Raw genomic sequence first — 26,308 nt, forward strand, 5'->3', positions numbered from 1 at the left:
AGATGGAAGATGGTTGCAATGAGGATTTGATTGACGTGCCTTCTGCTTAGCTTGTTTGTCCTGCCCTGTGCTCATGCTTCTTCAAAGTCCATAGCACCTTTGATAATGGCCGACCTCCAATTGGGACGCTCATGGGCCAAGGCTTCCCAGTTCTCAATGCTCATGTTACATTTTTTTAGATTAGCTTTGAGAACATCTTTAAACCTCTTTTGCTGTCCACCGACATTCCGTTTTCCATCCTTAAGTTGGAAGTAAAGGAGCTGCTTTGGAAGACAGTGATCAGGCATTCAAACAACATGGCCGGTCCAGCAAAGTTGATGTTGGAGGATCATTGTTTCAACAATGGTGGTCTTTGCTTCTTCCAATACGCTAACATTAGTCCGCCTATCTTCCCAAGTAATTTGCAGAATTTTACGGAGGCAGCGTTGGTGGAATCTTTCAAGAAGTTGGGAGTGGCATTTATAGATAGTCCATGTTTCACAGGCGTACAGTAAGGTCGGTAGTACAATGGCTTTGTAAATAAGCATTTTGGTCTCCCTGCAAATATCCCGATCTTCGAACAATCTACACTTCATTCGGGAGAATGCGGCACTCGCAGAGCTCAGACAATACTGAATTTCAGCGTCTATGTCAGCTTTTACAGCGAGATGGCTGCCAAGATAAGTGATCGACATTCTCCAGTGTCGCACCATTAAGCTGGATTGATGGCACTACAGAGGGATTGGTTCGCACTTGCTGATGAAGCACTTTGGTTTTTTTGATTTTAAGCGAGAGGCCAAGCTTTTCATATGCTTCTGCAAAGACATTTAGGATAGTTTGAAGATCTTCCTCTGAATGTGCGGAGACTACATTATCATCGGCATATTGACGTTCTACGACGGAGGTTGTAATTACCTTACTTTTTGCTTTCAGCCTACTGAGATTAAAAAGCTTTCCATTTGTTCGATATGTGATTTCCACGCCAGTGGGAAGTTTCCCCTCAACAAGGTGTAGAATCATGGTGATGAAAATAGCAAATAAGGTCAGAGCAATGACGCATCCCTGTCTGACGCCTGATCCCACTTTGAATGGATCACTTTGAGAGCCATTGTTATCCAGAATTGTCGCCGTCATGTTGTCATGGAGGAGTCACAATATATTCACAAATTTATCAGGGCATCCAATTTTCAGAAGGATGATCCAGAGAGCAGTTCGATTTACAGTATCAAAGGCCTTCGTCAGATCAATAAATGCCATATACAGAGGTCGGCTTTGCTCCCTTAATTTTTCTTGAAGCTGTTGAGCAGTGAAGATCATGTCCACTGTCCCCCTGGAAGGGCGGAAACCATTTTGGGATTCAGGGAGGATGTCTTCTGAGATAGGTAGGAGGCGATTTGCAAGGATCCTTGCAAGGATTTTGCCTGTGGTAGCTAGAAGAGAGATGCCTCGGTAGTTCCCACAATCTGTTCTATCACCCTTCTTGAAAAGAGTGATAATTATGGCATCCCTAAAATCTTCTGGGATCTCCTCCCTCATCCAGATTTTTTTGATGATCTTATCAAGTTGTTGTGTAAATTCAGGCCCACCTTCCTTAAAGACTTCAGCAGGAATCCCATCAGGTCCACTAGTTTTGTTATTCATTTGATTAATGGCTTTACTGACTTCCTCCAAATTACGGGATACTGCAAGCTCATCTCTAATTTGTTGTTGTGGGATTTGCGAGAAGATCTCACCAGCCACGTAAGAGTTACAATTAAGGAGGTCGTAGTAATGCTCTTTCCAACGCAGTGCAATAGATTCTTTATCCTTTTGAAGTTTGGTACCATAGGGATTTGTGCCGTTATTTGTTGGCCCGTAATGGCCTTTGTGGCATTAAAACAGCCCTGTGCATCATGAGCATCTGCAAAATGCTGGATTTCTTGAGCTTTCTTTATCCCCCAGGCCTTCTTAAGTTTTCTAGTTCTTCTTTGGACCTCAGCCTTTGCACTGGCATAGATGTTTTTCTAGCACAGTTAATGTCTTTTTGCCATATCTGGAAGGCTTTCCTTTTCTTGTCAATGATATGTTTAATCTCACTATCATTCTCATCAAACCAGTCCTGATGTTTCTTAGTTTGGTATCCAATAGTTTGTTCACATGCTGCAATAATGGAAGTCTTCAGTTTAATCCAGTGTTCCACAACGTTTTCAGGGAATTCCGTAGGTAGATGTTTCTTGAGAGTTGTTTGAAAGCAAGCTCGCTTAATAGGATCTTGAAGGGCGTGGATGTTCACTTTACGCCTTGGTTTTCTTCCTTGGAACCTACATTGAGGAACAATATTAATGGCCATAGTAGATCAAATTAATCGGTGATCTGTCCAGCAGTCATCGGCGTTCGTCATGGCCCTAGTGAGGAGTAGATCATGATGATCTCTGGCACGGACAATTACGTAATCCAGGAGATGCCAGTGCTTCGACAGAGGGTGCTTCCATGATGTTTTAAATTTATCTTTCTGGCGAAAGAGTGTGTTTGTAATAACAAGATTATGCTCTGCACATTTAGTCAGAAGTAGAATGCCATTCAGGTTGCTATTGCCAACTCCTTCTTTTCCAATGGTTTCCGGCCATAAAATCACGCCCAACTTTTGCATTGAAATCGCCCAGGAGGATAATTTTATCCTCCTTAGGTATCTCTGATAAGATGGTGTCCAGCTGGGTATAAAAAATTTCCTTGATGTCTTCATCAGCATCTCATGTTGGTTCATAAGCACTTAGAATAGTTGCCTGCTGGTTTGGGGCGAGTTTTAATCGGAGCGTTGAGAGTCGTTCATTAATGCCAATAGGAACTTCTGACAAGAGCTTCACAAGATCATTTTTAATAGCAAAGCCTACTCCATGTATTCGTTGTTCTTGTTCTGGCAGTCCTTTCCAGAAGAATGTGAAACCTCCTTTTTCTTCCTTCAATTGTCCTTCTCCTGCTCTTCGAGTTTCTTGGAGTGCTGCTATGTCAATATTAAAACGTCTCAACTCCCTCGCAATGATGGCAGTCCTGCGTTCAGGACGTTCACTATCTGTATTGTCCAGCAATGTCCGTATATTTCACGTTCCAAAGTTCATTTGTCCTTTGTGACCGCTAAGTGGTGACCCCACTGGACGCGGTGACCCAGTCAGGGAGAGAGATGAGGCAGACTATGTTTAGGGCACCTTTTCTAGCCCCCTCCCCATACGGGGTGAGCAGACTGGATCCTGAATAGGACTGCTCAGTCGTGGATATAGCTGCCGAACTACTCATCTGCTCGGTCCTTGAGTCAGGACGACTGAGTCTGTATCCACTGCTCATGTGCCGCTCGATGACTAGGGGCTTCTGGATTTCACAGTCCTGCCCTTGTTGCCATTCGCCGATCGCCATGGGACTTTTGGTTTGGTTGGAAGACGCCTGTGCGTGAATTTGTTTCATGTGGGAAGATCGGTGCACGACAATCAACACACAATCTTGACAGAAAAAGGCTTTGATCCAATGGCATGGATACCATGACGATTGGAAGTGTTTTATCTACTGCAGTCTTCATCCGCCTTCACAGCCATTGTAACATACACATTGTTATCCTCCGCCTGTTCTGCCATTGAGGACTTTCTTGGATTGTTCTTTGTCTGGTTCCTCTCCCTTGACCTTACCGCCATGGGTGCCCCTGCTGGGAGTACATGACTCCCGACGGCATCGCTCACAGGGTTCATTGGAACACTCAAACCCACTCACCACTGCAAGGTGACAATCCAGCAAGGGGATAGGTAGGTAGGATAGGGACAATAACAACTTATTCATTTATTATCACATTTAACATCTTGTATGTAATAAAGTTTATTTGTTTGATTCAAAATCCCATGTGTCAGCTTGATCAAGAGTGCTACCACACAAAGGTCCTATCCTGTACCTATACCTATACCAATTTTACAGACAGATTACACCAGTGGTCACCTTTTGGGGAAAAGGTGGGACTGAAGCTTGTGGTTCAGAGGGCATATCTGACCCAGGCTGAGGCAGACTTCCTGGGGATTTCCTGATCCAGGCATCTGGGAATCAGGAGGTGGCAATCCCAGAGATACAAGAACATCACATTCCTCTATAGCAGCCTTTCCCAACCAGTATGCCTCCCGATGTTGTTGGACCACAATTCCCATCTTTCCTGACCATTGGCAATGCTGGCTGAGGCTGATGGGAGTTGTGGTCCTACAACATCTGGAGGCACACTGGTTGGGAAAGGCTGCTCTATAGTATCAAACCTTTTCTCAATATTAATTTGCCCCTCCTGAATTATCCCTTCCTTGTCAAATTTGTGTAGCTTGCCTCTGCTTTCATTCATTAAGGTTTAGACTTTATCTCTAATTGTTCATATGTATTTCTTTCAAGTTTCATATTGCTACATCATGCTTTAAATTAATTGCTTAAAACCCCATCTGAAACTACAGACACTTCACAAAAATGAAGCACTGCTGTTGGATATATTTCTTATAACAAACTGCAACATGTTAGAAAAGCTACTGCTGATTGATATTTTATTTTGCTAACAACGCATGCAATTGTATACAGAGCTTGCTATTTACCTGGCACAATTCAGTCTTTCGTAAAAAGTAGAGAATTCATTGTCCCTTAAACACTGCAGAGCATCATACAATGATTCATGGTAGCCTTGTCCTCCCAGTTCACCTCTTAAAAGATAATTAACAAAATTATATTTTGTTATAATACAAAACTTTCTATTAAACTAGCCTTTATAACAGTAACTTTTTGCTAATGCTCCCTTTCATACAGGTAAAGAGCTTAATACTTTTAGTTCAAATCTGAAGAAGCAAAGCTCAAATCGGAACAAACATTTTAAAATACTACATCTGAAAAAATCATAGGAGAATTTGCATTACTTGACAGAAGAGATCTGATCCCATTGCATATTCCTCCAAGCTGCCTGATAACGAATCTCTTGTAATTCCACACAGCATTCTTTATTCTCTTGTTCCAGTCCTTTTAAGTAGATGGAGAGTGTGTCACACAGCCCAAAATTCTGCAAGGCCTATGAATCAGTGAGATATAAAGATAACATATAAATGACCAGATCTGATTTCTGAAACCTTTCCCAACATTAGAAGCTAAGCATATTTATTCCACACAAGGCCCACCAGTTTACTACTTGTCCTATGAAGTCTTATTTCAGGTTAACAAGTTTAGGATCAAACTGAAAGTATGACTGTAGATCATGGACATTTTTTATAGTGCTACAGTCAAAATGATCTCTGTACAGATATAACAGACGAATTAGATACACAGATTTATCTGTTGCTTTCTATCATAAATACTAGTGTCAAATGGGCACTGGTCTGAAAGGAGCACAAGCAGAATTCTTGCTTAACTGATTCAGTATCAATTCATACTGAAAAGTGAGTAAGAAGTCTAAAGTGGACTAGATCACAATTACAACAATAAACTTCCAGAGGAAGCAACTAGAAAGTTAAGTACACCAGTTAAAGTTAAAGGAGAAAAACAGGCAGTCAAAGTTCTAGTGTTCCTATAGATGTTGTGTTTCTAATCCAATTTGTTAACTTAAGTTCAAATATACAGTCCTAAAATAAGTTTAGAATTTTTTTAATTTCCATTTTCAACCAATCTCATCAAAGCAGCCAACAAAGCCAGCCTGGTGTAGTGGTAAGAGTGTTGGAATGGCACTGGGGAGACCCAGGTTTCCTACTCAGCCATGAAGCTCACAGAGTGACCTTGGTCCAGTTCCTGCCTCTCAGCCTAACCTACCTCACAGGGATGTTGTGAGGATAAAATCAAGAGGAGGATAACCATGTTTGTAATGCCACCTTGAGCTCCTTGGAGAAAAGGTTGGATATAATTGTAATAAATAAATAAAATTTAAAATTACCCTTGGAATATAAGAAGCTGCCTTATACTGAGCCAGACCATTTTTCCATCTAGCTCAGTACTGTCTACACTAACTGGCAGAGGCTGTCCGGGGTTTCAGACAGGTAGTCTCTCCCAGCCCTAATCTGGACATACTGGGGATTTAGGACCTTCTCCACACAGGCAGACACTCTACCACCGAGCTATGGCCCTTCCCTCTACTGTATTGTATTGCATTGTTTTGTATTGTATCATAATACAATACAAACACGAAAATTATCAATGTTAATAATAGTAACAGTAACAACCACCACCACCACCACCTTAACCGGCCTTTTAAAAGCAGAAATGGCATGGAACAAATTTGGTCTGCCAGGCCTCTCCATTTGGCCCATGAGGATGTTTTGGGGAAGCCACACCCACCTGCCCTGAACCTGACATGATACATACCCCACACCTGATATAATGCAAGGACAGGGCTTCAAAGGAACAATCAGAAACTTAATGTAGGCTCCGGATTGTACCTTTGCTGGAGCAAGATGCACTCCTAACCATCCATGAGCTGACAGGGCGTAGAAGTGTGCCTTGCTCAAGGAGAGGAGGTGCAGTTTCCACACAGTGGAAATTACTTCTTGCTCTCAGTGCAACTCTTTCGAAGGAGCCACGTGGGAAGGTTGTGAAAACCGTTTGTGATCCTCCCCACCTCCTCCTTTCCACCTCTGACATCAGAGGTGCAAAGCAGAAGTGGTTGAGAGGATCAGAGGTGCAAAGGAGAAAGGGGAAGCTCGCAAAGCCCTTTGCCATGCTCCCCCTTCGAACCTCCAATGTTGCAGGTTGATATGGGGAGCATGGGGAATGAAGGCAACTGCCACCACTACTGTGGGAAGCAAGAAATGTAGGCTTCTTTCTGACTTTCCTCAGTAGCAGCAGCCACTTGGGAATCCAACAGGGGATTTTGACAATTGGGCAGTACAACCCACCTGTCAACCATGTTATGTTATAATGACATGATGTGAGTGGCAGATGGACAGCCCCACTCACCTGTCAAATTTGGCCTGATAAGGATCTGGCCTGTGGAGCCAAAAAGGTATCCTTCGGCAAAGAGTAATGTAAATACTGGGGACAGCCATGTTTTTTCTCCGTGACAGTGACAGAATGTAATCAAGTCTCTTTGCTTCCGTATTGCATTCAAAGTGTATAGTGACATGCTAGCAACTCCAGGCTGTGAGTGGCTTGAGAACCCATTAACATTTTTTAAAAGAAACCTCCTTTAGAGGACCAAAGGCAGCGCCACATTTCTCAGATGGCCTTATAAGTACGTTTTGTTTAGCTTGGTGTTTCCATGCAGGTTTTTATGGAACTTTAATGGGTCTGTCCAAACCTACAAAGTTAATGACATTTATAGTAGGACCTCAAAAAAATTATCTCTCAAAAGAGTTAATGTGTGTACTCTCTCAAATCAAGGTACAGAAATGGTGCCATACATTCAGAGTAGTTATATTATCAAGGGAACCAAAATATGGGAACATTTAGTTGGTGGGTTACCAATACTAGATGCCCTTGAATACTATGGTGCAAAGGATGTCAACATGATGTCCTCAAGATGTTGATGGATTCCAACACCCATCAGCCAGATAGCTTGGCCAATGGTCCAGGTTGATGGGAGTTGTGGTCCAGCATCAGGGGATCACATCTTGACCACCCCTGCTATATGAGCAAGTATTTAGGGGGGGAAATGAACTGCATCAATTTAAGAATTACCTGTATTATTCCCGCCTGTCGAACTGATGGTGGAAGGCTCATTTCAAGATCATACGTTACTAGGGCTTTCCCCCATACTGCTTCATGCTCATATGTTCTTATCCTGTTATGGATAGAAAATAATATTAAGATTTATCATACCTTGCCTGCAGTTAAAATTACTGATTTTCTAAAACAATTATTACCTAGCTAATGGCTGCAGCATTCTTCCTCCACCACAGCCATAAAGACTATCTGGTTCTCCTATGCTTCTGTATATTTCCATGAGAAGGTCCTTGATAAAAAAAAAATAGTTACTTGATAGTCTTCCATTTTACATGACAAAAATATTTAAGTGCAATCTTCTATGGAATATGTTATATATAATCAATACTGGTCCACCCACACACAAAGCATTTGTGCTATGCTCAGAGAAATTAATACATTTTTGTTTAACACAAAGGTCAGGAGCCAAAGAACTATGCAACTAATGAGACTTATCTTTATTAAATAGTAACCACTCACCCCACATGTCAATTTACTTTTGAAACTGGTAGAGACTGGAACATTGGTTCATTTACTGTGAATGGGCCTTCTAGGCTGGTGTAGTGAGACATTCATGAAGGGCTGTGTTTCCCAATTCGTCCTGGGCAAATCAAGACACACAACCCACAAGTGGATGTCTCACATGTCAACCTGAGAATCAAAAGCAGTTTGTGGTATTAAATGGGCCTGCTGTTCAAAGAACTAAAGCCTAGAATTTCACTGAGGGTGCCCAAATATCCTTTGGATCCTGGCTATATTTCGCAATCATAGTGGGTAAACAGAGTCGCAAGCAAGCTGCATCATACATGAGACTGAAGTTACAGGGTAAAATCCTGTTTCAGCTCCCAGAATTCTGAGTTTCAAAGCATCATCTGTGATGTGAATCACAATGTAGCCTAACACTATGCCTCCCAAAACTCTGAAGTCTACATGGCCTTTTAAGTCAGTAGTACAGTTTATGGAAACCTGTGGGGCCATAAGATTGTCAAGTGGTCTAGTACCTATGACTTAGTTATTAGCAGTCTTAGAAACACATCTACTAGTGAACTAGCTGAACCATTCTCAGGAACTAGAGGGAAAAAACACTTTGTGCCATAGATGTACTATACCTGCAAACTTATTCCTGTTTCTTCTTTGCTCTTCCTGCTCAAACAAGTTAGTGTTAAATTCTGACTTTCTTCCTCAAATGTTAGCTGCTTAGCTGATATGCAAGTAGAACTATAGGAAAGAAATGTAAAAATTGGTCTCAAAGTTGGATATAATAGATATAGATATCAATAGTTGGGTATAATAGATATCAATCTAAGACATGAACACATCCTAGATACACTCAATTACTTGACTTAACTGAATCTATGTTCTTGGTCAGATCCATTCAATTACCTTCCTTTTTTTTTTTTTCCAATAATTTTTATTCAGATTTTCATAAAACATACAAGACAAAATCATAAAACATTCAAAGACAAAAAACAAAATCAAAAATAGTTAAACAAAAAGAAAAAAAAGAAAAAAAAAACAAAAATAAAAAATAAAGAGTAAAATATTGACTTCCCATTTGTCAAAGATCAAATCAGTTATAAGTCTATAATATATAACAATCCTGTCTCTTAAGTCATATTATAAAATCACTTTCCTCCAGTAGTTATCTTACTTAATCATCAAATCTCATAAACATTACTTTATTCTTTCCACAAAAAGTCAAAGAGAGGTTTCAATTCTTTAAGAAATGTATCTATCAATTTTTTTTTCCAGATAAGCATATCGATTAATCCATCTCATTACTAATTATGATAATCTTATTGTCATAACCATAGTCAAAATAAACATTTCAATTAATCCATCACATCAGAATCTGTTAGGTTCAGTAATTTCAGTAGCCATTGTTCTATTATCCCTATTAGTTCCATTTTCCATCTTCCATCTTCAGTAGTCTTGTTAAGTCCAGTAATTTCAGTATCCAATCTTCCATTATCAGTATTCCATAATAATCTTGCTGTCAAAGCCATAGTCATATAGTAAGAGTCTGATGGGAATTACCTCTATCCCAAATATTTTCTTGCCATCCATTCTGAATAGGTTGCTGAAATACTGCTGTAAAATCATATCTCTGTTCTTTTTTTCAAAATACACTGGGTCATCTCTTGAAAGTTTTTCCATTGTCACATGGCTGCAGTTAATTCCATAGATTTTCTCTATATTGGGCTCCATCACATCATTCCAGTCCAGAAGATTATCCATGCCATTGATAACTTTATCTCTAGAATCTTCATTAATTTCTTCAGAGATAACATTGAGTTCCAAACAATAGATTTTATTTCTAAAGTCCATAGACTCCAAATCTTGTTCCTGTTCCACGTTTGTTCCAATCTCCGGGATCTCCTCTCTCACAGGGACCCCTGTTCCAGTCTCCAGGGTCTCCTCTCTCACAGGGACCCCTGTTCCAGTCTCCAGGGTCTCCTCTCTCACAAGGACCCCTATGTCTTTAATCTCCTGTGTCTCCAAACAATAGATTTTGTTTCTAAAGTCCATAGACTCCAAATCTTTTTCCTGTTCCACGTTTGTTCCAATCTCCAGGGTCACCTCTCTCACAGGGACCCCTATATCTTTAATCTCCTGCTTCATTTTACTCAATTCAATTTTCAGCTCCTTACAACCCTGTCGCAGGTTTTGTTTCGTTATCTCAATCTCATCCATTATTTTCTGAAACATAGTTATTTCCAGCTTCTCAGCCACTTTCTTAATTGCCATTTTAAAAGAAAAATATAGGAAAACCACTTCTTATTTCAGCAACAATTGGGTTAATACTCCAAACTTGGTGACATCACAGTATAAACAGAGCAGACAGCCTTATCTCTCCATGCTTAAGTAAACAAAATGCAGTTCCCAGGATCGAAACAATTAATGGCGGTCGTCAGGAAACAGATTCGTCAAAATAAAATAGACCAAAAAGAGAGTAGTCTCAGACAATATAATATTCTTCAAAATAAAAATCTGGAATAGAAATCCCTCTTCTGTGTATATCTTTAGAATGCAAATCCAGGACAGCTTTTTGCAACAAAAACAGAGATAAGCTATTAATTAGTGAGTAGCAGAGAGAAGTTATGGCTCCCCAGTGAGATGTCAAAAACCGATCAATCTGGCAAATCTCTTTTAAACAGCAACAATTTAAGTCAAGTAAAAGAAAAATATAGAAAGAAGGGTGCTTGCCTGTTAGTGCGTTCTCTCTTAGAAGATAAGGTGAACGTTCGCTTTATCAGATAGAGCTTGTTGTTGAAAATCCGTCCCACCTTCGTCGGCTGGACCTCGTCCCATAAATTAATGAGATCTGGTCGTCCCAACAAAAATAGGCTTTGAGGTTAATCTCTTCGTTTCTCCCTACCCGGGAGAAGTTTAATCAGTCAAAAAAAAAAAAAAATCTGACTGATATATCTGAATAAGCTTCTTTTGAGGCAGGAGCCCGTCTCAAAAGCAGGCACAGGCTAAGTCACCCTTCCCGGAAGTCCCCATTCAATTACCTTCCTAATGGAAAACTGGATAGCTATTATCAGACATTTTGAAGGCAGCAAAGATCTGCCCTTAACTGAATTGTGTTATATTTATTTTATTTAAAACTACTAAATACCCATGGGATTTCAGCCAATAAAGAAATGCCACTCTACTCCTTCCAATGGGATAGTCTAAACAAAGTCATTGGTGGACTCCATTGAAACCTATGGGTCAAAACTATTGTTTGCTTGGTAAAAATATCAGTTGTTAGTGTTAGGAACTTGCTGTCAAGGCAGAAAAACCAGTACATTCTATCCAAGATGAGAGAATCCTTTGAATCAAACTCATTCCACATGCACAAGTATAAATGTACTATAGTTTAAGATAAATGTGAATAGGCTGAATTTAACACTGGTACCTCTCCTGTTGTTTGTCTAAGTTTATCTTGTCTGCGTAGATTTCTGTGTACAGCAAAGCAGTAAAGTGAGCAGCACAAGACTGAGCTGCCATGGCAACCTGAAGATAGTTGAGTTCCAGCCAAAAGCTGTCACTAAAGACTGTACTTGAAGGATTCCTGGGCAAAATATTAAACACAAGTGCATTCATCTCACTTTATAAAATTGCTTTAAATTGAAATCGGCACGTTATATACATCAGTAGCCTAATCCGTGTTATTATTTTGTCAGACCTATAGCAATCATTGCTTTAAGATAATGCAGAATGATTCAATATCCTTAGAAAGATTTTAGAAGTTGCTTTAATTTAATCTACAAACATAAATTCTGGGCTAAATACAAAGTAACTTTCAATAGATATTGTCAGTTATTAAGAGTAATTGGAGGGCCCCAGGGCCAGAGGTTAGGCTGGTGTTTATTTTCAGGTGTATTCTGCAATATATCATTTACACAATAATAGTGCATTAATGGTGAATTTATAACAGACCTCCACACGTCACTTTGCTTTATAGTTCTGTGATGCTTCTCCAATGTTACCTCATTATTGGTGTGAAAGGGAAATCTTGCACTACAGTGCAACAAAAGTAGTACATACACCCCCCCAAATATTTGTAGTATGACAAGTTACAGGATTTCAGCAGAAACATGCATTGACTGGAAGCAAAACAGTATGCCCGCCCCAAAAGTTTTGTAGGCGCAAACCATATTGAAAGTGGGATCATATACAAGTTCTCCGATACCATCATGAGAACAAATAATCATAAATGCTCATTAAAAAAAGACATTTGGAGCCCCTCCATGCTTAAATTGACCACTATTGTAAAATAAAAGTACAATAAAATAAAAGCTAACATAATTAAATCCACCTCTTTTGCCGCCGTAAGTAGTCAACCACAGCAAGCATTGTCCGTCGAGATATTTTATCCAAACTTCTATGAACAAGGGTTTCTGAATCTACATTAATGAAAATTTTCAATCAGGAGGCTAATTAATTATTGATGTACAATAATGACTGAATTAATCAAATTAAGAAACATACCTCATTTCACAGCAAAGAAAACCAAAATTGTAAGGGATGTTACACTTAGGTTTTCAAGGTGTTTTTGAATCACCTTCATAAGTCCCCTCAGGTAAGTAATTAATATGCACACTTTAGTGTGTGAAAGACAGAAATACCTCCATAGCTATTAAGAATGAGATATAATACAAAAGAGATTGGGAAAGGACCCTTTGTTCTTACCGTAAACGGTGTTTCTTCATGGATGACAGACAAGAGGTCTCTAAGTGGGTATTGTATCTCCCCCTACAGCTCAGAGACAGGAAACGCTTCAGCAGACATTTGTGCTCCTCCCCTCTTGCTGAGGCTCAGTTTCATTTCTTGGAAAGCTCCAGAATTCAGCCTAGTATAAACTCAAAGATGAAAAGATAGAACATACAAACTTGAGAGTAACTAAGAGTGTTAGTAACATGGCCAATCGGCCAACAATGACCAAGACGGGAAAAGTCATGGCCCTCAATGACTTCATCCCTTCCACAAGAAAAGTGTAAGGGTGGGCCTTGGAGACCTCTTCTCATCCATGAAGAAACACCGTTTATGGTAAGAACAAAATGTCCCTTCTCTCATAGATGACAAAGGTCTTCAAGTGGGACGTACCAAACCTGCAGACCTAGGGTGGGTCACAGGCAGGCAGGACTTGTTGTAAAACCCTGTGGCTAAATGAAGCCTCCGCCGATGCATAAAGGTGTATTTTATAGTGTCTCGTGAATGTGTTAGGAGTGGACCAGGTCGCTGCTCTACAGTTATCTACTAGTGGAGCATTTCTGGAAAAAGCTGCCAATGTGGCAGCAGATCTGGTGGAGTGTGCTGTAATATGTAAAGGCAAAGGTAGGTGAAGGGCCTCATATGCTAGTGAGATGCGAGCCTTAATCCAGTGAGCTAACGTTGCGGAAGACACTCGCTTTCCCATAGTGACTGGATGGAAAGACACAAATAATGAGTCAGATTGCCTAAAAGGTTCGGTTCTGGTAATATATACCTTTAGTGCACGCCTGATGTCTAAGGAGTGCCATGCCTTCTCTCTGGGATGAGAAGGGTGAGGACAGAAAGAAGGCAAGATTAACTCCTGCTGTCTATGAAAAGTCATGTTTACCTTAGGAATGAAGGTTGGATTCGTACGTAACACCACTCTGTCTTTATAAAAGGTACATAAGTGTTCTTCTACTGATAAAGCCTATAACTCTGACACCCTCTGTGCAGATGTAATGGCCACCAAGAAGGCTGTTTTAAATGACATAAGTCTTAAAGGAACTGTACTCAATGGCTCGAAGGGAGGCTTCTGTAGGGTGGATAGAACTGAATTCAAACTCCAGGTGGGAAAACGATGAAGAACTGGCGGACTCATAACAGTAGCTCCCTGGAGAAATCACTTCAGCAACAGATGTGCAGTGAGAGAATCGGATGCCTGCCCTTGCAAAACAGATGACAAGGCTGACACTTGTCTCTTCGAAGTGTTAGGATGTATGCCCCTCTGAAAACCATCTTGAAGGTAACAGCACTTCAGACACCCTAGCCGATACCAGGCTGACCCCCTTTTTACTGCATGATGAGCAAAAAATCATCCACGTCGCCTGGTAACTTCGAATGGTTGATGGGCGTCTGACCGCTAAGATGGTCGTCACTTCCTCTGAAGGAATTCCTGAGTTCAACAGTCGCTGGCGCTCAATTTCCAAGTGGTCAGCTGAAGCCACTGGGGGTTGGGATGGAGCAGAGGTCCCTGATGAAGCAGGTCTGGGTGCGATGGTAGATGGAATGTTGGCGAAGTGGTCAGCTGGATGATATCCAAAAACCATAGGCGACATGGCCAATACGGAGCTATCAACACCACTTGGACCCTATCTCATCAAATCTTTCTGAGCACCCTGAACAAAAGTGGTGTTGGAGGAAATGCATAATGCAGGCCCGTTGGCCAAGGGACCTCCAGAGCATCCAGTTGTTCTACCCTCCGACTCAGGTAGCGAGAGAAGCAGCATCAGTTCTGATGGTTTTCCTCGGAAGCAAACAGGTCTATCCTGAATGTGCCAAATCTTGCCTGAAGAGAATTGAACACCTATCTGTTGAGAGCCCATTCCCCCAGAAACAGCAGCTGATGACTCAACCGGTCTGCTGTTACATTCAAGTGATCCTGGATGTATTCTGCTCTGACCGAGGAGAGGTGCTGCTCCGCCCATGAAAGCATGACCATCACTTCTGTGTGGAGAGCCATCGACCAAGTGTCCCCTTGCTTGTTCAAGTGGGCCCAGGTTGTTGTGTTGTCAGTGTGAATCGGCACATTCGGGAACATGAGTGAGCGACGTGGCAGAGGACCAGATGTGCCACCCGAAGCTCAAGCCAGTTGATACTTCTGTGCGACTCTCTCGGCAACCACACACCCTGTATATACTGGCCCTGACAGTGAGCTCCCCATCTTTTGAGACTTGTAGTAGTGGTGATGATGGAACGAGGTGGACCCTGCAGAGGGACACCCCTCGGCAGACTTGGTGTCGATGCCCATAGCAGGGAATTCTTGACATGTCAAGGAATAAGGACATACCTGCAGTGTGCAGTGTCATCCTGGTACTGGAGGAGCAGCCATTGCCACGGGCAAGAATGCAAACGAGCCCATGGGGTAATTCCTATCACAAAAAAACCATATCAGTCGCCGGTGCGCTGGAAAAATTGGAATATGTAGGTAGGCTTCTTTCAAGTCCACTGATGCCAGGAAATTGGGGGGCTGAAGGGTCTCCTTGATGGACATCAGGGTCCCTACCCCAAACTTCCAGAGTAACAAAATGATTGAGGAATTTGAGGTCCAATACCGTGTGCCACGTCCTGTCCTTCCACACCAAGAAGACGACTGAGTAGAGCCCTGAGAAACATTCACTGGAAGGAACTTCATCAATTGCAGAGATGTCTAATAAGTGGCGAATCTTGCTTGAGACTGCTTGTTGCTTCACTATGAAACTTGAAACGGGAGAAGGAAGGAATCTGGCAGGCGTATACTCTGACACCTCTATCCTGTAACCCTCATTGACGATTCTGAGCACCCACTTGTCCTGAGTGGTACTCTGTCAGCGATGGGAGAACGCACTGAGTCTTCCCCGTACTGGTGGGACCTGTACTCAGAAACGCTGCTGGTTCTGGCGTCCCTCTTTCCCTTGGCCGTAAGAATTCCTGTGGAAAGTGGCTTGTTCAGGCTTCTGCTGGAGCCGTGATCTGTTCCAAGCTGGATGGCCACTTCTGAAGTCCCTATTGTGACCCACAAGCCTGGAGCCATGAAAGGACTGATAAGACTGAAAAGAGGCAAAAGATCACCTGAATGGGCATCTATCTTCCCATCTTTGCAAAGGCATTATCTTCTTTTTGTCCTTCGTCTCCACCAGAACGTTTTTCAGCACCATATCGTCAAACAATTTTGAGCCAGAAAAGGGGACCGAAGCCAGATTTGCACGACGAAGTGTCCACCTCCCAGTGATTCAACCAAAGGTGTCTGCGAGTGACTGTTGCTGCTGCTATAGCCCTGCATGAAAATTGAGCAGAGTCCATGGTCACATCTGCTATAAATGACAAGGATCTGGAAACCTTCAGCAAAGTTTTCCTTACCCTAGCTAGGTCTTGATCAGCATTATCTAGCAGGTTGTTGACCCACAGCAGTGCTGCCCTAGCAAAAACTGAAGCTGCCATTTAAGCCTGAATTGACAGGGCATTAGCATCATGAGAACGTTTAAGGGCTGTATCTGATCTTTGCTCATTTGGGTTTTTCAGTTGCGCATCTCCACCCCGGGGCAGAAGAGCACAAGAGAGCAAAGCAGAAATCGGGCCATCCACTGCCGGAGTCTGGAGTTGCTCCATGACATCAGCATCTAGAACATAAAACTTACTTGCAATGTTAATACCCTTCCTGCACTGGAGTGGGGAATCCCACTCTGATTTCATTATGGCCTTAAATGGAGCTGGTAATGGAATGCATCTACTTGATGCCGCTCAACAAGATCAGCCTCAAAAGACCTTCTCTCCATCCCACCAGTTAAAACAGCTAGACTGGTGAGGACTAGGGAGAGGGCTTTCTCAACTGTGGCCCCCACCTTGTGGAATTCCCTCCCAAATGATCTCAGCCATGCCCCCTCTTTGATGAGCTTCCACCGGGCCTTGAAGACTTAGCTCTTCAGGAAGGCTTTTGGGGTGGGTTAGGTTTTACTTACTGTTGATTTTAATGTTCTAATGTAATTATATGTTTTTACTATGTACGTCGCCGAGAGTGGCTGGACAACCAGCCAGATGGGCGACTAATAAATCTAATAAAATAAATAAATAAATAGGGACTGGTAACACTAGAGCACATTTGGAGACTGGCTCCTACTGCTGCTACGTGGGACATAAATCCAGAGCAGCTATCACTTTACCAAACAAAGGAGAAAATGTACCATTGGTCTCACCTGAAAGGTGATTTTCATAGGAGTGGGCCATCACTGCGGGTAATAGTTCCACCTATCGTGCGAAGGCAAGAATGTTTTTGAAGTCAAGACTAGAGGCGTCAGGCCCCTCCCACTCTCCAGTTCATTCATAGCGAGTCTAAAAAGAGATATCTAAAAATACAAGAACCAGGCCAACAGGCCCGCCAGAAAAATAACTTAATAGTCACATGCATAACAACATGACTCTAACATAACAACATAACAGAACTAAAAGTCTTGACTTCACTCCTACATTTAAATATAATAGCGTAACAATAACATGTAACCCATTTATAAAATCTCTAGTCATCCTCTAACTGGGAGGGTTGTGATGGCCCACTCCTATGAAAATCACCTTTCAGGTGAGACCAATGGTACATTTTCCATAGGAGGTGGGCCATCACTGCGGGATGTACCAAAGCAGCCCATACAGGGAGGGACCACCCACATGTTAATCCTCATTAAGAACCTGTTGCAACACTCGTCTGCCGAAAGAAGAGTCAGCAGAGGCATAACGATCAATTTTATAATGCCTTATGAACGAATGTGGGGTAGACCAGACTGCAGCCCTACAAATATCGGCAACAGGGGCATTAGTGGCAAAAGCAGCCAAAGTGGCAGCTGACCTGGTAGAATGAGCCGTTATACTAGCTGGAACTGACAGCTTCAGGGACTCATATGCTAAAGTAATGCATGCCCTTAACCAACGGGATAAGGTAAAATTGGATACTTTATGCCCCATAGACCTTGGATGAAAGGATACAAACAGAGACTCCGTTCGTCGAATCTCTTGGGTCCTAGACAGGTAGGTCTTGAGAGCCCTCCGGACATCTAACGAATGCCAAGCCTTCTCGAGAGGATGGGTAGGATTCGGGCAAAAGGAAGGCAAAACGATGTCCTGGTTGCAATGAAAAACTGAATCGACCTTGGGACGGAAGGAAGGATCAGTCTTCAGCACAACAGAGTCCTTATGGAAGACGCAGAGGTGTCGAGCAGAAGACAATGCGCCCAACTCCGAAACGCGTCTGGCAGATGTGATTGCGATCAGAAACAAGACCTTGAAGGACAGCATACGTAGGGGCACAGTCCTGATGGGTTCAAATGGAGGGCGTTGCAAAGCCTGCAGAACTTTCGGCAAACTCCATGAGGGGAACCGATGGACAACAGCCGGAGAGCGTAGGGCGACTCCCCTCAAAAAACGCTTGATGAACGGATGTGAGGAAATATGATCACCAGGAGAGGACACTGAAAGAATGGACGACAGAGTGGACGCATGTCGACGTAGAGTGTTGGGTCGAAGTCCCATCATAAAGCCGCTATGGAGAAATTGCAGCACCTGATGCACAGTGGCCTGGGATGGATCATGGTGGTGGGACTGACACCACTTGGAGAAAGCCACCCAGGTATGTTGATAAATACGAGTGGTAGATGGTCTTCTCGAGGCCAAAATAATATCAATCACAGCGTCAGACAGTACAGCTGACCTCAAATGTTCCCGTTCAAACGCCACACTGTTAGATTGAGCCAAGTAGGGTCCTGGTGCAGTACTGGACCCTGGGATAGAAGGTCTGGCCTGACTGAAAGTGTCCAAGGATCCATCATTGACATTGCCAGAAGATCTGAGAACCACGGTCGGCGTGGCCAAAATGGTGCTATCAGAACCAGCTGTGCCTTCTCGGTTCGCGCCTTCCTCAAAGTTTTGGCTAACAATGGTATGGGAGGAAAGGCGTACAATAGACCGTCTGGCCACGGTGTTGTCAGAGCATCCACTGCTTCTGCTTTTGAGTCCAGGTATCGGGCAAAGTACCTGGGAAGCTGGCAATTGCGATTGGAAGCAAACAGGTCGACTGAGAGGACGCCGAACCGACACTGGAGACGATGGAAAATGGCTGGATGAAGTTTCCATTCTCCCGGAAAGACCTGTTGTCTGCTGAGCCACTCTGCTGTCACATTCCAAATCCCTCTGAGATGTTCTGCTTTCAGGGATTGTAGATGTTGTTCTGCCCAGACAAAGATGAGGGAGGCTAAGTCCTGCAGAGGACGAGACCTGGTGCCTCCCTGTCTGTTCAAATGTGATTTTACACACGTGTTGTCTGTTCGAATGAGCACATGGTCCAAAGGGAACAGAGACTGAAAATGACGTAGAGCTAAGTGGACAGCCTTTAGCTCCAGCCAGTTGATGCTTTGAGTCTGCTCTGCGGTGGACCAAACCCCCTGAACGTACTGGGAGTTGCAGTGGGCTCCCCAACCGATGAGGCTGGCATCTGTGGTTACAACGGTTCTGCGGGGTTCTCTGAACGACGTGCCCTTGGAGAGGTTTTGAACCTTGGTCCACCAGCAGAAGGAGAGGCGCAGTGCGGGGCTCAAACGAACTTTGCGATGGTTGGAGCTGGCAATGTCCTGCTGAAATGGCAACAGAGTCCATTGAAGGTGCCGAGTGTGGGCTCGAGCCCATGGCACAATGTGGATTGTAGAGATGAACATCCCGAGCGCTCTGGCGAGAAGCATGATGTCTGCAGATGTTTGTTGCATCAGGGACCTTGCGATGCTTGTGATGGCAGTGATGCGATCTGGAGCCAAGAAGACCATTGCCTGCAGGGTGTCCAACATTGCCCCTAGATGTAGAAGGTGTTGGGTTGGTTGGAGATGGCTTTTGTCGAAGTTGACAAGCCAGCCGTAGGCCTGCAAAACATTGAGGGTGATTGTTAAATGATGATGAGCCAGCTCTTCAGACTTGGCCCGTATTAGCAGATCATCCAGATATGGGTAGAGATGAACCCCTTGGGTCCGGAGATAAGCCACTAGGATGAGTAGCACTTTGGTAAACACTCTTGGAGCAGAAGAGAGGCCAAATGGCATCGCTCTATATTGAAAGTGCTGGTGGCCAAAAGCAAACCGAAGAAACTTCCTGTGGGCTATGCAAATGGGCACATGGAGATACGCTTCCTTAAGGTCGATAGAAGCCAGGAAGTCTCCTTCATGCAGACTCTCCGTAATGGAGTGGAGTGATTCCATTTTGAACCTGCGATATGTTACAAAACGGTTGACAAACTTGAGGTCCAATACCGCCCTCCATGATAAATCTCATTTTGGCACAGCAAATAGGAGGGAGTACACCCCTTCCGACCTCTCAGTTGTGGGGACTGGCTCTATTGCCGCTATGTCCAAGAGGTGTTGTATAGCTGTCTGCATGATTCTGTGCCTGGCTCGTACCCTTGGGCAAGGGGACGGATGGAATCTGTCTGATGGGATTGCCCAAAACTCTATGGCATAGCCATGACTGAAAAGCTCCCTGATCCAGGAGACCATAGTGAGGCGCAGCCAACGGTCTCCAAAATGAACTAATCTGCCACCTATGGGCAGTGTGTTAATACTGCTTGCGTTGGCGAGGACCTCCCCTATATGAGGATGATGAGTTGCCCCTGCGCCCTTGATACTGACCTCTGCCCTGGAAGTGTCGGTTCCAGGAGCCCCTGAATGAAGTGGGGTCATAGGATCTGAAGTCGCGGCCTCATCCTCCTGGCCGCGTTCCTCGAAAGGGCTGGTTAGAACGGAAGGAAGGAAATCGCCTGAAAGGCCTGTGGTCAATGTTCTTGACAGTGGCCAGAACCGGTTTGTGGGCGTCTTTTGGATCAACCAGCACTGCCTTTAGAGCTTCCTCGCCGAAGAGGAGAGATCCCGAGTAAGGAGCCCTGGACACATTCATTCTGGCCGCTGAATCAGCTTGCCAGTGGCGAAGCGAGAGGGTGCGTCGAGCGACTATTTGAGCCGTCATGGCTCGTGCCCCTAATTGAGTGGCATCCAAAGTAGCATCGGCCACAAAAGCTGCTGTCTTACGCAACTTCAATAGTGCTCTTCTGAGGGCGACAGGATCAGTGTTAGTGTCCTCTAGAAGATCATCCAGCCACATCATAGATGCTCTGGAGAAAATGGAGGCTGAAGCGGAGGCACGCATGGAGAGGGCAGTGGCCTCGTGATTCTTGCGGAGGGCGAAGTCTATTCATCGCTCAGTAGTGTCCTTTAGTTGGGATTCCCCTTCCCTGGGGAAAAGAGATCGTGAAACGAGGCGAGCGATTGGTTCATCTATGCCAGGGACGTCTAACTTGGTGGCAAAGTCCGGAGCTAGGGCATAAAGCCTGTCAGCCAGGTTCTTGAAGCATCGAGCTTGGAATGGATGAGCCCATTCTTCAGAGGCCAATTTGGCAATTGGGTCCGGCACCGGGATGTAGTGTTCAGTAGGTGCAGGGGATTTGAGGACCTTGGCCCCTTTGATAGCTGGGGCGGAAGAAGTTGAAGGCGCAGTCTGGAGACCAAGGGTATTAACTACCCTGCGTGCTAGCGGCTGATAGTCTGAGGCATTAAACAAACGATACGATGTATCCTTCTCATGATCTGAATAGTCGCTCCAGTCGTCTCCTTCAACATGGTCAGTGAAGGTTGACTCCTCCGCATACGAGGCTTCGTCAATACATCTGCCTCTGGCTACGTCAAAGGGATCTGGTGAACAGGAAGGATGAGCTTCATGACACGCATGTTGGTCCATGTTGAGTTGAGGTATGGCAGGAACTTGTGGTAGCAACTGCATTTGGGTGAAAAATGCCAGTATGGCTTGAAGTTGGGAGAGGAAATCAGGAGACAGCTGCAGCCCGGATGTGGCAGATGTTTGTGCCTGAGGAGCTATTGGAACATATGTTTGAGGTGGTAAAACGGAGGGAGGTTCGTTAGGCGAACACTGAGCGGGAAAGCCAGCAAATTCTTCCTCGTCAGAGGAAGCAGCAGGGGAATGAAGTATATCGCTTATGTGTGCCTGAGGTGCTGTGGTGGTGGTTGGCACAGAGACATAACGTGGGCGCTTTGGTTTGCTATGGCTGGAAAGATGTTTTGTCTTAGCCAGTGCTTTAACATGTCTGGTCTTAGTCGCCTTAGAATGTTGTGGCTTGGCTGTTTGTGACATGCCTGGCTGATCTGGCATCATATTGGATGATTGCGACACGCCTGGCTGTTCTGCCATCTTATATTAACTTGGGTGCAGTACATGGCCACAGAGGGGGCAGGATGTAAAGACCCGAACTGGCACAGCGTACGACCACGGAGGGGATAGGATACACTGGCAGATGGCTAAGTGCACTGCCACAGAGGGGGCAGGATGCACTAAGGTATCAGCGTTAATATGATATAGGCTGTATTTTAGACTTGGTACACTCAGATTAGTGCTGTAGGCTGGATTTCAGGTGTGGTACACGGCCACAGAGGGGGCAGGATATACCAATATAAATCAAATTTAGTACAAGTGGTACACGGCCACAGAGGGGGCAGGATATATACCAATATAAATCAGATTTAGTACAAGTCAGCCACTAAGATTAGAGCTCCAGCCTTGATAATACAATCCAGCCACTAGGATTAAAGCTCCAGCCTTGATAATACAATCACAGTAGATTTGTGTGAGTCAGCCACAGAAATTAAGGCTTCAGATTTGGTGATACAGCCACAGTAAATTTGTGTGTAAGTCAGCCCTGTGTAAGTCTGTCTGCAACATGCATACAACACACATACAGATAGATAGCCTGCAGGGAAGGTATCCGTTGGTTAATAAAGGGTAACAAAAAAGGCGGGAAATTTGAATTCAAAAAATGGCGCCCGGAAAAAAATGAACAAAAATGGCGGAGAGAGAAGGAGCAATGGTGGCCGTCTGGAAACGAACTGGGGGAAGGGCTGCCCAGCACAGTCTCGCCGGAGGAGCTGCAGGGCCGATAGCCATACTAGCGGCTCTAAAAAACCCCAAGGAGGGAACAGGCAGAAGGGGAAAGGCAGCCGCCGCCGCCGTCTGCAAAGCTCTTCGCGGTGGGAAAATTAAAGCCACGGAGCGAGGGTGAGCTCAAGTAAAAGCGCTAATGAGAGATCCGCAGCCGCCGGCTTCAGGGGGCGAGGCCGGACCCGGGCAGGCTAAAAAAGGTGACGGGGTAACGCCGGGAGCCGCAGCCGCAAGCTCCCGCTGAGATCAGAAGAACCGCAGCCGCGGTTTTTCTGAGAGCGTCACGGAGCGCGGCTAAAGGCAGCCCAGCAAGGCAAGCCGCTAGAGGGGAATTGCAGCCGCAAGCTCCCGAGGGAAGCGGCAGAGCCCAGGAGAAAAAGAAAAGCTTTAAAAAAGGGGCAAAAGGACGAAGAGAATCCGCAGCCGCGGTCTCTCTAAGAGCTGGGGAGTAATCCAGCCCGGGCAAGGGAAAAAGTTCCCCAAGAAAAGTCCCCAGAAATCGGATAAGCAGTTAAACGCAGTTAAACACAAGATGGAGGGGAGGAGGACACTTGGGAGACACACAAGAAACAATACCTCCGCACCCTGTCAAACAAACACACAAACAAACACCAAAAAGAACTTAGCTAAATGCTACGCTATATAGATCTCAATCTTGTTCGTACGAAGGCAAGAATGAACTGGAGAGTGGGAGGGGCCTGACGCCCCTAGTCTTGACTTCAAAAACATTCTTGCCTTCGGACGATAGGTGGAACTATTACCCGCAGTGATGGCCCACCTCCTATGGAAAAGTAAATGTCCATGAATAGCCTTGTTGATACCAGCTCATCTATTCCAGAACCATCGCTCCACTCTCCTTCTTCTAATACATTGTCCCCCTCAACCTCAGGCTGAGAATCACACTCGGCAGGCATCTTCTACCTAGTTCCTAATACTGAACTGTGCCCTCTAGCGAAGGGACTGGGGGAAGACAAGTTTTCCTCTTGCTGCCCCCTTGAATGTCTCTTTAAGTGCAGGGGGTCCAAATCCGTGGCACCCTAAGGGAGAGGCGAAGTATGTTTTGGTGTACCTCTCCTTGCCAATTTGTTAGCCAAATCCCCAATCATCACCTCCCTATGGTGCTGGAGAACCGTGGGGGAAAAGAGATCAGACCATAGTATTTGGAGTGTTTGCTGCTCCTACAGAACCACTGGCAAATGTTGCCACTCTGAGGCGGAGGGGGGGACAGTACTCTGCAACCCATCTGTTCCCATTACATACCACTGCTCCGCTATTTGATTCTGCCGGCTCTGTGGTAAAGCCTCAATGCCTTCTTCATCCAAAGACAGCAAGGTGTGCAATGCCATTAGGGGACAGATAAGGTTGGTCTGGATATTGCATTCGCCGTGCCTCTGGCAGGGCAGCAACGCATGAGGTAGCGGGTGGCAAAGGCTGTGTAGAAACAGATGGTGCCTGTCTGCTGTCTTCTAAATCAACGGGGGCTGCCGCTCCCTCCGTGCTGTTATTGCAGGTATTGGCAGCCCGCCCTGATCTAAAATGGAGGGCGCCCTGTCTCCGCTATCCAAAATGGTGAGCGTTATCATCCCGCTATCCAAAATGGCGCCTGTTGCCACTGACAGTCTCATAATGGCAGGCGCTATGTCTCTGCTTGCTGCCGCCACCACCGCTTTCCTTAGCCCAGCTGGTGGACAGACCACCTCTATGGATTCTCTACGTGGGAATGCCTCAAATTCAGGAGAGCTTCTAAAGCTAGAGCCTGAAGAAGTTCCCTCATCAGGGTCATTAGTAAGCACAGACTGCTTTCTCTGTAAAATGGCAGGAAGATGCGGGGACTGGGAACTGAACACTGCCAGGGCTGAGTGCTGCCTACATTTTTTTGCCTGCTTTTTCCTTGAATGTTGCCCTTTAGTGTTGAGTTTCTCCATTGTGATGAAAAGTGAAAAGATGTAGCAGATCTGACAGGTGTTAAGAAATACAGGCAGATCTGACAGGCTGACAGGTGTTAGAAATAAAGACAGATTTGACAGGTGAGATATATGAATGAGTCAAACATTCTTTTGGTTTGGTGTTTTTTTTTTTAGGAAGGAAATGGAAAAGAAAGCGAAGAGAAGGCAAAGCCTTTCCAGAGAAAAGTTTCTTAACTGCTAAAGACTTGTAAAAGTTCTTTTTTAAAAAAACAGCACGCAGAAAATACAAGGGGAGGACAGAAGAGAACAAAGTATAGGAAAAACACGAAAAAGGAATCAATTCAGTGAGAAAAAGAACCAAATAGGATGCTCTCCAAGCTGAGAAAGGAATCTAAACTGAGCCTCAGCAAGAGGGGAGGAGCACAAATGTCTGCTGAAAAGTTTCCTGTCTCTGAGCTGTAGGGGGAGCTCCAATACACACTTGGAGACATCTGTCATCCATGAGAGAAGGAGGAGAAAAAACAAACTCAGGCATTAGTTCTTAGTTACCAAACTATGGTAATCACCAGCTAGAATGGAAAAACTTAAAGGACAGGAGGAGTCAAAAGTTGCTAGTCTTTCAGTTGAGCAATAGAGACCTAATTTAAGTATTAACAGAGTCAGACCTATTTCTCTTTGTTGATGAACAGAGACAGGATTAACCCAGTTAACTGGGTTCAGATTCCTGCTCTATCAATCTGTAGATTATAAGCCTGAGACAAAGACTGTTTTACTGGTATTCATAAGACATGCTGGGAACCTTTTTTCAGCTGATGAGTGGGGTAAAAATGCTTTAAATAACTTGTATGACTATGCTAGGTAATTCTGTTTGTCTGAAGAGTTGTGACCCTTTGAGGACAAATTGATTTATTATGGCAGAAGCTTGCATGGACTAGAGTCCACTTCATCAGACTCTCACCTCAAAGGAAGCTCAAGTTCCAACCCATTGGGTTGTATTCAATATAGTGCTTTGGTCAAATGTCCGCGTCCCCCATGCATGCCCCTAAATCTGTTCAGGATTTTCCCCAACCCTCCAGAGCCCATTTGGGTACTGTGCAGGGTACACACGGGAGAATAGAGGGGAGAAATTCCCTTGCACTAGTTGAAGTCATTCCATTAGCACAAGAATTTAGTTGAATACTATCCACTATTGTATCAACTGGTTAATTGGTGATATGATTTATCACACTTTATTAATAGTGAAGTTCAATGAAATTGTTCTTTGGAAGAAACCCACAAATGACTGCATCCATTCTTTGGAGCTCCCTCTAACAGCAGCTACATGATGCCATCTTTCTTCACAAAATCCACCCTTCCCATGAAGCCATCAGTTTAAACCAGGAGGAGCCAATGTGGTGCCTTCCAGATGGAAGTTGGACTACAATTCCCATCAGCCCCATCTGTCTGCCTGTCTGTCATTTGTTTTATATCCCGCCCTTCCTCCCAGCAGGAGCCCAGGGTGGCAAACAAAGCACTAAAACACTTTAAAACATCATAAAAATAGACTTTCAAATACATGAAAACAAAACATCTTTAAA

At 44.3% G+C, this 26,308-nt stretch overlaps 1 protein-coding gene across 2 annotated transcripts in view; it reads right to left on the bottom strand.

Moving 5' to 3' along the window:
- The window catches only part of ATM (ATM serine/threonine kinase), a 169,026-nt gene that overhangs the window by 56,930 nt on the left and 85,788 nt on the right, over nucleotides 1–26,308 (bottom strand). For both annotated transcript variants that reach the window (XM_061628652.1, XM_061628653.1), the window contains 7 exons: nucleotides 12,446–12,533; nucleotides 11,543–11,698; nucleotides 8,748–8,856; nucleotides 7,800–7,888; nucleotides 7,615–7,717; nucleotides 4,875–5,023; nucleotides 4,560–4,664 (listed from right to left, as the gene is read on the bottom strand). In XM_061628652.1, the coding sequence (XP_061484636.1) occupies nucleotides 4,560–4,664; nucleotides 4,875–5,023; nucleotides 7,615–7,717; nucleotides 7,800–7,888; nucleotides 8,748–8,856; nucleotides 11,543–11,698; nucleotides 12,446–12,533 (799 nt within the window). The remainder of the gene's footprint in view (nucleotides 1–4,559; nucleotides 4,665–4,874; nucleotides 5,024–7,614; nucleotides 7,718–7,799; nucleotides 7,889–8,747; nucleotides 8,857–11,542; nucleotides 11,699–12,445; nucleotides 12,534–26,308) is intronic.

The sequence above is a fragment of the Rhineura floridana genome, chromosome 5 (assembly GCF_030035675.1).
Source record: "Rhineura floridana isolate rRhiFlo1 chromosome 5, rRhiFlo1.hap2, whole genome shotgun sequence".
NCBI classification, from domain to species: domain Eukaryota; kingdom Metazoa; phylum Chordata; class Lepidosauria; order Squamata; family Rhineuridae; genus Rhineura; species Rhineura floridana.